General features: G+C 44.2%; 1 protein-coding gene across 1 annotated transcript in view; it reads right to left on the bottom strand.

Moving 5' to 3' along the window:
• LOC126530015 (uncharacterized) overlaps positions 1-14,072 on the bottom strand; it is a 301,615-nt gene that overhangs the window by 19,988 nt on the left and 267,555 nt on the right. The window contains exon 7 of the mRNA XM_050177484.3: positions 3,727-4,103. Coding sequence (XP_050033441.1) covers positions 3,727-4,103 — 377 coding nt within the window. The remainder of the gene's footprint in view (positions 1-3,726; positions 4,104-14,072) is intronic.

Genomic DNA, 14,072 nt, shown 5'->3' with positions numbered 1-14,072 from the left:
TTGACAAATTTACGCGGTTACACAGGTCAATGGCATCTTCGATGTAAATTGTGAAACGTTCACCCTGGTGTTGCGTGTGCCCACATCAGCGTTCTTCAGCGCGAAGCTTGTGCGGAGCGGGGCGTCCAAACACATTGCAAAACTTGTATTGAATGCGCTCCATGGGGTGAAATCGTGTTCGTGTTTCGAACCAGAGGTCCGCGGCACCGGTCAAGCCAAAGAGCACGTTGTGCAACTTGGTGGCGCTGTCCCACTTGTGTCGGCTCACCCTTTCCTACAATGACAACCAATCCTCCCAGTCATAATTATTGTTGCCGGTAAAGACGGAAGGATCAAGCTGGCACAAGGCACCAGAAACGATGACACCTGGGCCCTGTGGTATATCTTCCTGGGTGGTTTCATCAGGCATGGTCACAGCAGTGGGTAGCGTTGGGCTTCGGAGTTCCAGTTTTCGAGGCTGTCCAGCACTTTCCCGAAATGAAAGTTTGATTTGTTGTTGCTCGTCCGAGGAATCGCAAGTGACTCTGTATGAACAGTCTTAGTTCTTGGCATTAGAAGCTCGAGGTCGGGTCTCGCGCCGAAGCCTTAGTAGTGCCCACAACCTGTATGCATTTTCCCCAATACAATATATATATATATATATATATATATATATATATATCGTCCCCCTTAGTTATTGCACTCGCTTGCCAAGGTCATCCATGATCATGGCTGTACAACGACGACGGCATGACAACGATGACATAATTAGGATTGAATGATGACAGCATGATTACCATAGCATGATGAACAAGGAATGACGTCGACAGATCAAGGAAGGTGGTATGATGCTGACGGTATAACGATCATGGGATGACGTTACCGAAGTGATGACGGTGGTGAAATGACAGCGTGGAGTAGGTGGCGTGATGATAGCGATATTACGAATGCTGTGTGACGACGCTGGCTCATGACGATTGCACGACATGGGTTTGATGTGAAAGTTACAGTGACGACGATGTCACGACCACGACGGCATCACAACGACGGTGGACAACGAATGCATGACAGTGTGTGTATGGCGACGATGGCGTGACAGCGGCACGAGGAAAATGCGATGATGCCGAGTGTATGATGGCAATGGCGTAACCATGACTGTATCATAAAATTTGTGTGACGGCGATGGCCTGCTCAATACAGCAAGCGACGAAGGTCTCATAACGGATGCACGATAGCGATATTCTGATGATGACGGCATGGTGATGGCGGCATAATCCCGATTTTATGACGACATTGCGGTTACGATAGAGTGAAGAAGAAATCTTGACGTCTATGGAACCATGAAGGCGGTATGATGCAGATGGCGTGACGATAAAAAAATAAATTATGGGGTTTTACATGCCAAAACAACTTTCTCATTATGAGGCCCGCCGTAGTGGAGGACTCCGGAAATTTTGACCACCTTGGTTTCTTTAACGTGCACCTATATCGAAGTACACGGGTGTTTTCGCATTTCGCCCCCATCCAAATGCGGCCTCCGTTGCCAGGATTCGATCCCGCGACCTCGTGCTCAGCAGCCCGACACCATTGCCACTGAGCAACCACGGCGGGTACGGCGTGACGACGAGGAGCTGACATTACTGAAGTGGTATCAATGATTTAACGACAATGTGTGGGCGACCGCACGATGATAACAGTATGACGAGAGTTAGATGGCAAAGCCGGTATGACGAAGTTGCAAGTGCCACGATCACCACCTAATGACCCATACGATTAGAGAACTTGCTCTAGTTTGTAGGAGTAGAAAGCATCACGGCAACAGCGTGGCGAGAGTCAGATCACGGAGCTGGAATGACGATGGAATAGAACATACTTAAGAATTTTCCGCCTGCAAGCCGGCGCGTTGAGACGCTTGTTGCGTTTTATGAACATATACGCGGGCTTTTTTTCCGTCAATATTTACATATAAAAATAAAGGTATGAGTAGTTTTATTATGTGTTTAGCTTAACATTACTCACAACAGCTGCACAATTTAACATTGCGTCAGAATTCGAACGTCAGGTTGCGAAAGATGTCTAGGAGTATTCGTGTCTCAATAGCAGGGACTGATTCACAGAAGAAGCTGTGCTTTAAGTCCGCACGTTAAACGGTTAAACGACCTGTAATTCTAACCGGTGTTGCCCGCAGTCATGGAGTTTTTCTCTATTAACGTGTGCACACACGCCAGACTACGCGTGTTTAATTAGTCGGCGTACCCTTATTGCAATTAATATTGCGAGTACAGCTACAAGCCTTACACTTCGTTTAATATTTTAACATGTTCATGTTGCATTCGCTGTTCCGCCCTTAAACCTGCCGCGGTGGCTTAGCGGTTACAGGGTTTCGCTGCTAAGCACCAAGTCGCGGGATCAAATCCCGGCCGTGGGGACCACATTTTCATGAGGGCGAAATGCAAAAATACGCGTGGTCCGCGGATTGGGGGCACGTAAGAGATCCCCTGATGGTAAAAATTAATCAGGAGTCCCCCACTACTGCGTGTTTCATAATCAAATAGCAGTTTTGGCCCATAAGATACCAGGATTAATTAATTCATGGTCTGCTCTCACAGCGAAACTTCATATGGCTAGGGGTTCTTTTTTTCATTTTTTTTTTTTTGTGTCAGTGCCTCAACAGTAAAAAAGGGTTGCATAGGCCAATCCCGGCAATAGAAAAAGACCGGGTCGAACCCGGTGGAGGTGAAGCGAGCTTTAAGCACTCCGCCGCGAATAATAGTAATAATAAATAATAATAAATGAAATAAATAAATAAAGATGCATTGTTTCAAGTCAATGGAGATAGTGTGATCATTGGTGAAGAGCATCTGGACTCACGAGCAAGAGGCATTGCCAAATACGCAAAGGATAAAGTGCATGTAGAGTCATAAAGCCTTGACTCGCAAAAGGACAATGCCAACGACTGTGGGAATGTCTGCGCCGCGCAAACGAGAGGTGGAATTGTGATATCCACTCTGTTATATCTCCAGGCACACCCGAGTGTAATATCTAGAAGTTCATGACAACGCACTTTGCATGGGTTAGCCGCGATGACACTGCCCCTGTGATCACTGTAGGAGACTAGAATGCGGGCATTTCAAAACCAGGCTAGAAATGGTTGGCTCAGTTTGTGCTAGGAGAGCTTATTTTTCGTGCAACACCTATCCAAGTCACCTAACTACTCCCTTTGGTTTTACTTTGGCCAAGAATCTTGCTGAGGTTGTAACCAAACCATTCAGTGTATATCACAGCAATCACAAAGCTATCGTCACTACCATAACGAAATTATGAAAATAAATACTTGTACCCTTGTCTAACACTGTACGATGTGCTACAGCTTTTCTGATCATCGACCTTCACCGAGTGGAATGGCTCCTCTGTTTCTTTCTGTTCTTTGGATTTGTTACAATTTTATACGGTGTGCCAGCGTTATTGTTAATTAGCCAATCTGTTCAAAGAAAAAATAAAGAATTCAAGAACAAGGTGCTTGCTACAATTATAAGACCTTCGTGGGTAGGTCACCAGATGTCTGACGACCAAACACTTTAAGTTTTAAAACTGTGCCTTCCCCCTCCGAATCAATATCAGTATAAAATAGCCACTGGTAAGCGCTCATGTCGTCTTCCTTTCTTTATGTTCCTGCGCCGTTCGCGCTCCGTTCGGCTACGTGACCTAAGGGTACACTCAATGGTGCACCGCGTCCATTCCACGCACCTTGTCGCGTACGTCGTGCGAGAGTGGCGACCGGAGAGGTCGCGTGATGGGCTGTTCGGCCGCGGGGTCCGCGCGCGCCGCGTCCATCGGCGACGAGGCGGACCCGCGTGCGGGCTCGTGCGGCGGCTTCCTCTGCTGGCCCCCGACGGTGGCCGGCGGCGGCGCCGGCGGGACCCGTTCGTCTTCGTCCCCGATGCCCGACACCTCGGTGGGTGCAGCAGCGGCCGCGGCGGTGGCGGCCGAGCCCTCGGCGCCTTTCACCGCTGCCGGGGTCTGCCTGGAGCCGACCCTGGACAGCGAGCCGCTCCTGTTGGACGCCGCCGACCGCTGCGAGGTCTGCGACCTGACCGAGGAGCCGCTTGCGCGGCGGGAACAGCCTGCGAGTTCGCAACGGTCCATTAGAGAGATATGTAATGGCGTGTCTTCGGCGCAGTACGGACGATGACGGTGAGAACATACTGCCACTATTTACGACGATGTGCAAAACGAGAACAAGGTGAAAGCAGGAGCCAACATTTCGACAAGTTTCGACGTCTTCTTCAAGCAAGGTCTGACTACGGGCTAGTTGGAATTCCATGGTATAACTCGTCACCTACAGCGCAAACATAGACAGAGGACAAAAAGGACGACGTAGACAAGCGCTGTTCTTAAAGACTGACGGTAGATCCTTGCCTGCCTCATCCATTCGGAGCGCATGATTTTACACACCCTTTTTCCATGCCCTGCAGACGGAAGAAATCCACCGAAGACCGTAAGAACCTCGGCGGGTAGTTGTCCAGTCCGGCTATGAATGCAGTAAGTCAGGATGCGCGCCTGGCAAAGGGCAAAGGTTGTCAAGGTGACAAGGACGGATGGGTGAAGACAAACAGTGTTAGCGATGCCCGACGAACTAGAAATAGTTCGTCGGGCAAAAAATAGCGCTTGTCTACGTCGTCCTTTTTGTCCTCTGTCTATGTTTGCGCTGTAGGTGACGAGTTATACCATGTCTTCTTCAAGGCCACTTGTCGAAACGCTGGCCCCTGCTTTCGCGTTGTTCTGTTCTTGCTCATCATCTTCAATTTAAATGTCCCGCCTTCTCCCTGTTATCAGCATTTAGAGAATAGGTACCGAAGAAAATGAACTTGCTAGCGCGCGGTTTAAAAATAAACATCTCGGGTTCTGGTGCTCTGAGTCGGAGTCTTTGGCTCCGGAGTATTTCATTCCACGACAATATCAGAACTTGTCGATTGTGACATGATTATACTTTTTTTTCACGTGTACTTCACGCTTTACCCTGCAACCCTCTACATTCTTGCCACTCCTGCAATGGCCGTTCTTGAATGCAGTAGGTTCAAACAAATAGAAGAATGAAAAATAGCAATAAGCAAAAAAACGTTTACTCAACATATTTTCACGTCTTTTGCATCGCAATCACCATACCGTTATAACGAGTTTTTCCATTGGTTCACATGGTGCCACTTCTCTGTCGTCGCGGTAACAGCCTGCTTACCTCGGCGGATGATAATAAATAAATAAATTTGAAGAAACGAAATCATTCCAGAATAGGGCGTGTCAAGCCACAATTTACCCACTAAATCCACAAGCGGCATCGGCCCATACATCCATACCCTTCTGCAAGATTCAGTGCGAAGTTGCTCGGAAACGCTCGTGGCTGCTACCAGTGCGCATCATTTCGATGAACTACCTCAGCACGTGCTTCGGGAATTCAACTGGCTGCCGTGGGAACGACTTAGCAATCGTTCTACGTCAATGTGCCTGGGGCGCTGCGCAGCACCACCACATGTGGCGACCCCGTGCTGGCCGGCTATAGAAGAGCTTGCAGCTTACTGTATGGTCAAAGAGCACGGCGGCATTGGAAACATGCGGACCGCTCTAAACACGTTTGTTTTCATTGTGCAGATCCTTAGCCTTATGCAAGATCCAGTGTCAAGTTGCTCGGAACCGCTCGTGGCTTCTACCAGTGCGTTTTCTTTCGATGAGGTACCTCGGCACGTGCTTCAGGAGTTCAGCTGGCTGCCGTGGGGTCGACTTAATCATCGTTCTATGCCAAAGTGCCTGAAGTTCCTGTCTGATCATCATCTTGTAAACGTAACTATTCTTCTAGTAAACTGTGTGACTCCCAAACGCACAATCGTACGGAGCTTCAAGGATTGCTCAAGTTCTAGCGATTACTCTATTGTAGAATACATGGGAAGTTGTTACACTGACTTTATTGAAAATGAGCGAGATGTTGATTCGGTATGGAACCGATTTACTGAAATGGGCCGTCACTGCATAAACACTTTCATACCGACCAAATGTAAAAACATTTATAAAAGCACACCTTTGATTACCCGTAAGATTATCCATTTAAAACGCAAATTAAAACAATTGAAGAAGAGTAATCCATAATCCGTTGCTATTCATGAAGTTAAAATAAATTTGGTACGCGCTTTACACGAATCAGAGGATTTTTACTTCAAAACAACCCAACCAAACTTTTTAAAAAATGATCCTATTAAGTTCTGGAACTTCCTAAGCGGCTTCAAGAGGCAGGTATCACAAATTTTAGTTAATGTAAAAACACTTACAGATGTATAAATCATTATGGAGCACTCTAACTACTTTTTCCATAGCGTTTTTGCTAAGACAAGTCTTACTACACCTAATTTAAGAGTGTTTCAACCCACTGACGTTGACTTCATATTATACTTTGGTGTAGTATCAATGATTTTGAACTTGAACACAAAATCATCTTGCGGTTCAGAGAACATGCCTAATGTATTTCTTCGAAGTTGTGCGGAGATTAATGCTCATTTTGTCATTGCGCTGTTTCGATGTTCACTGTTACCAGCAAAACTACCGCGTGATTGGAAGAAAGCTCGTGTTTTTCCCGTCTTTAAAAAAAGCAACCATTTACTCTTCAAAAATTACCGTCCTATCTGATTAACAGCACCAATTTCTAACACGTTTGAACATGTAATAGCTTACGCATTGCGGACTTTGTTGAACAGTATTCTATACTAACTATTGTTCAGCATGGCTTAACAAAGGGTTATTATACCGTAACTCAGTTAGTCAATGTGGTTGATTCATTTGCAGAAACTCTGAATAAGAATTGTCAAATGAGCATCATATTCCATGATTTTGGCAAGGCATCTGACGAAGTAATTCATCCCAATCTAATTACTATACTTAAGGACCTAAATCTACCAGATATATTTATTGCATGGATTGAAGACTACTTGGCCGATCGTGCTCTATTCGTTTCAGTTGATGGGAACAATTCGAGCTTTCTTCCTGTAACATCAGGCGTGCCCAAGGGCAGAGTGCTCTGGGGCCATTGTTGTTTTTACTTTATATAAATGACATTGTTACCGTCGTACTACCAGGATCTCAAATCAAACTGTTCGCGGATGATTGTGTTTTTTCGTCAAGTTATTTGTACTAATGATCAAGACAATTTGAATTTAGGTTTTCGTAACATATTAAACTGGTGTGATAAACACGGTATGGCTCTAAGCGCAAAAAAAAAAAAAAACTGTTTATCTTTGCGGAAAACACGGGAAAGGCCGGAGATGGAAATTCAAGACGATAAGCAAAACGTGCTCACCGAAGATGAGCCCGCTCTTGCTTTCACCTTGTTCTCGTTTTGCTCATTGTTTATCTTTGCGTAACTCGTACAAAAACACCTCTTGATATTACATATAACCTTGGCTCAACATCAATACAACAGGTAAGCAACTTCAAATATATCGGCGTAACAATAACTAATGACTTGTCTTCGAACCTATACACACAGACAACATATGTGCTGCCGCCTTCCGTAAGTTGTTTTCTCTAAAACATAACTTTAGAAATTCTCGTTCTCACATTGATATACTCCGTCACTTTACGTACATAAGGCCTAAACTAAAATACTCGTGTTGTAGGGACCCCTTCACTTATGCGAACATAAAAAAACTTGAAGCTGGGGCCATATGACGTAAAACTATTGCAATATGTTTCTATTCCAATCTCGTGACGTCACATTTGCGTAACCGCCGACGCAAGCATCGCGCGGTCACCTGCAGGGTTCTCAGAGCAAACCAATCAAATGCCCCCCTCGTTCATAGGAGGTCACTTTTGTTTGCTTGAGAAACGAATAACACTGCATGCACTGAGCGGCTTGTCTTATCTAATTGGCTCACAAGAGGCGAGGAGCATGCTCAAGTGGAGAGGGATTCAATGAGGCCGACCCACTGCACTGAATATCGATAACCAGATGAAGAGGGTGGTGCCGGCGTCTGTGATTGGTCCGCTTTCTCTTGCTTAGCTTGCAGTGGCTCATCGACAATCGTGGCGGCATGCAACGGAAGCTTAAGCATGACGCTAAAACAGATTCTCAGAGAAGAAGAGTTGGCAAAACGAGGTCGTAAACGTACCGAAAGTACTCGAAAACGTTGCACGGTCACGCAAAAAGTTTCATTAGACGCAAATAAACACATGCTCTCCGGCAGGGGCGAGTAGGTAGTGCCGGAGCGATCGTCCAGCTATCTTTTATTCCTTTCGGAACGGGGCAGCGTGCGGCTATACCGAAGAAAATTTAGTTTTGTTCGGCATATTAATGCATCTTTAACGCGTACGCGTCCCTTTGATGATTTAAGTTGTTGCGGTTTTGTGACGTCGCGTGAGAGGCAGTTGATGTGGGTGCAGCCCGAAAACTTTTGACCAATAGCCGAGGGCTAATGGCAAATAGGCGTCGAATCAGAAATAATCATTTTTTTTTGCTCGGTCAAATCATGCATCATCAGTGTGTACACGTCATATCATATGGGGAGCTATCGCGGTTTTCGTGAGGTCGCGTGACAGACAGGTGAAGTGGGGGTGGTCCAAAAATTGTTTGACCAATCGAGGTGGGGTGATTGTCGTATTGGAATAGAAATGTTTGGAATAGTTTTATGTAATAGCGCCCATGTACAAAGTAAGGATTTTAGGTTTGCTTATTCTAATTTAAAGAATACAGACCTGAACACAGTCTGAACTCATGGCAGCTAACAACAATGAAAAACTTGAACTACGACGAAAAAATAACCTCCTCAACTTTCTTATACGTACTTCTTAATCATAAGTTACCCCTTGGCCCACATGCATATTTATCTCCTCTGTCCACTAGACATACGCCACAGGATCACGCCCATTTTTTAACCCCGTATTTAGCTAAAAGTAATGTTTTTCAGTTGTCATTTTTTTTTCGCGTACTGTATTAGAATGGAACCGTCTAACTTATCTCAACTGATTTTCTGTGACCTATAGCCTTCATACGTACTGTTAATTCGTGGTATGTTTCAATATTGCGTATTGTTTTCCTATGTTACTTTTTATGTTCGTGCTTTTATCTTGCATACTGTACCTGTCCTGCTTGTACGGATTCTTGGTCTGCAGTATGAAATAAATAAATAAAATATTTGCCCAACAAGAACAGGTACACCAGCAAACAAACTTTGCTGCGAGTATGTTAGCTTAAGACAGTCGATTTCTGAATGTGATGCTCCCATGAACTATTGCTCCAGTAAATATCGGCTCATAATTTGCGGCAGCTGGAACTTCCATAAATTACGTCCCCTCAAATTCGCGTAGAAAATAGCATGCAGTTTGACTTCCCGAAAGTGTTATTCGGGAATGAATAGCGATCGCCGGTAATTTGTGTTCACGGCGTGCGAAATCTTCTGTGTCATAATTCTGCACCAAAACTAACGAGATCAGTCACCTAATAAACATTCGCTGTGTCCCTCCTAATGATTTCTCACTATAAATGATGCATTAATTTCCTCGGTGTTAGAACGCATACACTGTTATGAGGGCTATAGGTTCAATATATGTGGCACTGAATCATCAGTTACAACAGGTAACGTTATAATCGGTGCAGTAAGCAGCAAGTTTTAGTTTCGTGTAGTTTTGTTAAATTTATCCAGTACATTTATTCAACGAGGAAAAGTGTTGTACCACCAGATAAATCTATGCCAACGCAGCCGTGGTCCCGGTAAAGTACCAATCATTCAAAGACATATTAAAAATAAGAACATGCATTTATTCTACAACCCAATAATACATTTTCTATGCAGCTATTCGAGAACCAAGCGCACCTGCTAATTTCGGTAGAACATATTGCCTTAATGACTGCCTAAATACTCAAATAGAGTTGTTCTCGTAAAGTACGCTGCCTTTTACTTTCAATTTACTTCTCAGTAAATTCACGTGCGCAAGTCAAAGACAGCAAGTAAAGCCGAACGACCAAAACGCTACCAGCACTAATAACAGCAGCGGCTGCGAACAGTGTGGATCTGTTGTGGGGTTCGTTAGTTGCACTCTTTTCTCATTAAACGAACAAGCTTGGAAGAGCAATGCTCTCGTCCTGGACAATGAGCAAGCCTCGCTAGCTTTCTTTCATTCGTAAATTACTTGCGTCCCGAATAAACTCTCCCGCAAGGCATGTCGTAATGAGACGGCGAAACGCTTTTGGCCTTATTCCATTTATCTCGAACAACGAAAGTGAAGAGTGCAAAGGAGAAACTTGCGACGTAACTGCCTGATTGACCGAAATAATGTGGAAGCCGTGCTGTGCTGGAAAGCAGAAGAATAAATTATGCTTAAACAAGAATAAAGCCTCAGTTAGCCGCCGGCGGCATCCTTGTTGATGAGATAGTCTTAAGCATAAAGAAAGCGAAAATATGCGATGCGATGTCCTTAGGGTACTTTGTGCGCACGGAGGAAGACAAAATTTCCAAAATCTTTCGGCGTTCGTGCCAACACTGCATGCCGCATCACAACGTGTAGTCGAATTTTACGCGTATAAGAACTGCAGTGGTGATCTGTCCTCTGGACCATTTCTGTAGGGATATACACTCTATTGTCAATTTCTTTTTCTTCTGTTGTCGATTCTTATTTCAATGAAAAATGCTTCTTGAAACTACCCTGGGCTATTTTCGACATGGACCAAGTGTCCTCGGTCGTTATCTTTATGTCACCTCCGTTCTAGCTTTTAGCAGTATATTCCGACGTACTTGCCGCTCTGGGAACTTTGAACCACAAGAATGCTTACCTTGTTAATTTGTAGTTTCTTTCTGTCACTTTTATCGTACTGCCAAATTTATTTTGTTTTGATATTTTACCGTTGCCATTTCATTTTTAGCATCATCTATAGAGGGTGTTTTAGGGAACACTTTCAAAAATCTTTAAATGTTGCCTATGGAAGATATCAAAATTCTGGTTCTGAGCTGGTCTATCGAAGCGGCGGACAATACTTGCACAAAAAATTGAGATGCAAAATCGACGAATTAAAGAAATTCACTGATTAAGTTGTTAGCTAATTATAATATGGTCCTAATGGCAATTTACAAATTAAAGCCGTGGAGTTCGCAAGGCGGATCCACTTGGAATAAATTTTCCAGATGACACCAGTTTCGAGATATAAATTTCGGAACTTTGCGGAGAAATGCACTGACGTTCCAGTTAATTTGTTAAGGAAACGTTATTTCATGCACTGAAGCAACCAAGTAACTGGAACGCCAATGCATTTCTCCGCAAAGTTAGGAGATTTATATCTCCAAACTGGTGTCGTCCTGAGAATTCGTTCCAAGTGGATCCGCCTTGCGAAGACCGCTGCTAGAATTTGTAAATTGCAGTATGGGTCATAACATAATTATTGAAAAGTTAATTCGGGAATTGGTGCTAATTAGCTCATTTTACATTTCAGTTTTTTGTGCAAGTAGTGTCCGCCGCTTCGAGTAGACCGGCTCATAAACTAGAATTGAGCTATGTGCCACAGGCAACCTTTAAAAAATTTTGAAAGTGCTCGCTGAAACACCCTGTATGTGCACCCTTGTGGTCTCATTCTGAAATGAGGGAATATATTCCGCCAAAATATTCTATTGTCTGTTTATCAATTTTGCTTCAATAATTTACAACATTTTTCCTGCCGAGCATTTTTTGTCCCTTCTGCTGTAATATTCGCAGTTCCTTATTCCACGTTCAACAGTAACAACTACAAATGGAAAGTAGATGCAGTCGCGTGGTTAAGCAATCGTAATTAATTACAAAAGCAATTGCGAGGGCTTCCTTCGGACTCTTTCAGACTAGTGGCTGGTCAGAACACACCTGCATTAAGTTCGAGGGAGGGCTGCTACGGTTCGTTTTGCTTTAACAAAGCCTTTGAGGTGAGATACTGAAGTAGTAGCAGATCTCAAAACCCAATTCTAAATATTTGATATTTCCAAAAGTGGTTAAAACAACAAGTGAATTGCGAAATAAACGCAGGAAATAATCACTGTACTTGCACAGTCGCTTTCTTGTGCAGTCAAATTTACTTTTGTTTAACGGGCATCTGCAAACTAATGAGAAAAGCAAGGCATTCGAAGTAAAAGATAAACAAAACAAAACATACAATAGCATGTGGAAGAAAAAAGATGTTCAATCGATATGCGCTGTGTATGTACCAGCCTAGACTTGTTAAGATTGATTATGGCGCCATCGGTAATTAGATTTTCGGCAGTAATGGTCGGGCAGGAAGACTACAGGCATTGGCTACGGTGACAAAGGCCATGTCGTTGGGCGTTCGCTCAGAAGCCCATCTTTCGACGCCGTGGGGTGAACGCACGCACTTGCTAATTCGCGAAGTCAATGGGTTTCGCTCCCGGCGATGTGCATAGTCGCGGCGGCCCGAGGTGATTGTAACTGCAGAATGTGCCTGTCGCGCAAACGGGTCACCATCAGCGCCGTGGGCTGAGCTGTGCAATACTTTCAGCCTGGCACTCGGACACGCTGCACGGTGGTCGAAGCCTGAGGTAGTAATTCATGGTAATAGAACGCGGACGAGAGAGAACAAAAAATATGTACCACTTAAGCACACTGCTTTAGAGGTACGCGGACGTGATTTTGTTGCCAAGTTTTCTGAAAGACTGCGTTCACTTGCCGGATATTGAGCACGAGTTTCTATCCCTTTGCCAAGTGAAAAAGGTTAGTGGATGCGTGGCGTTTGCACGTAATTGAAGTCTGATTACTGTTCAGTTTGATTGCAACAGTAGATTGGTTTTGTAGCGAGCATGCGAGGAAATAGGTTTATCACCCAGAAGGCGTGTAGAAAAAGTAAGACAGATATTAAAGATGCAATCATTTCACATATATTGCCCGTACTCTATGCAAACCCCAGTATTTTGATTTCAGCTTAATTATGACAAATTTGCTATTGCATATTGACAAAGAAGGTTAGCATCGCAATTTCAGCAGCAGATAAGATTGTCGCCGAGCTTATCTCAGATTGCTATGAAAATGCGAAAGCATTTAAGCATGACATGGCCATGTGACACTATTAATGTTTCTTTATGTTTATTGTCACCAGGTGTTGGACGCTAAGCATGATTATGATGTTCCGTAGATAATTAACATCGGTCACAACGAGTAGAGGACCCTGAATGCTATCCGACAAGGTGTCAAATTGGCTATGAGCCAATTTGACATTTTGTCTTGAGCTCTTGCGAGTTTGAGATCTTACGAATTATGGGCTACACCAGTCCCATCAGCTACACCTAAAAAGAACGTATTTCAGATTTTCGGGTGCTACCTTGAATATGGATTGCTATGTCTGTGCTAAGAACCAAGAGAGTAAGCTTGCAACAAATCTTTTGGCGGGCTTTGCTGTATGAGTAACGTGAAGGCACATTTATGGCAGCCATGTTCTTTCTTTTCCTTATTTTGCGATAGAACAAATTTGACGGCAGATAGCTAGCGGAATTCAAGAATTGCGTGAGACACGCAAGGAAATTCCATCGCATTTAAAATGATGTTGCATTAGCTATTGCGTTTCGAACATATTTTGGGTTGGCAACAAAGGTGAATTTGATGGGCCATCCCATACACAAATGATCTTAGGTTACTTCAACGTCCAGGCTAGAGATTTAAGTTCATGAAAATGCGGATGAAAGCGAGATGGGGAAGATGATGGGGGGAGGGGTACATTTGGCATTAAAAGTGTTATTACCCCTTTCCATATCGACGAAGCGATGATCATGGTGGAAAGACGACGAAAAACCAAGAGATTCCGGATGCAGGACACAATGGACAAACTGACATTCTCTACAGCGGCATCAAAAAGTTGTGCTCTATACTTTACGCGTCACCTCGTACTGCACACCTTGAATAAGGTGATTGCTGCCGGTCTGATTGTATAGTTTTCTTACCTTTGTCCCTGCATCGTGGTGGAGCAAGGCACGCTGAAACCTAAACCTGGTAAGGTCGTTATAGTGGGGCCATAAGTGTCATGAAACTGGTTGTCAGCTAGGCTTTGACGGGGAAACACAGACCGGCTGACTCGAGGCAACAGTCTCAGCATA

Source organism: Dermacentor andersoni, chromosome 5 (genome assembly GCF_023375885.2).
Source record: "Dermacentor andersoni chromosome 5, qqDerAnde1_hic_scaffold, whole genome shotgun sequence".
In the NCBI taxonomy this organism is placed as follows: domain Eukaryota; kingdom Metazoa; phylum Arthropoda; class Arachnida; order Ixodida; family Ixodidae; genus Dermacentor; species Dermacentor andersoni.
The sequence above is the reverse complement of the archived record's forward strand: the minus strand, read 5'-3'. Positions and strand labels throughout refer to the sequence as shown.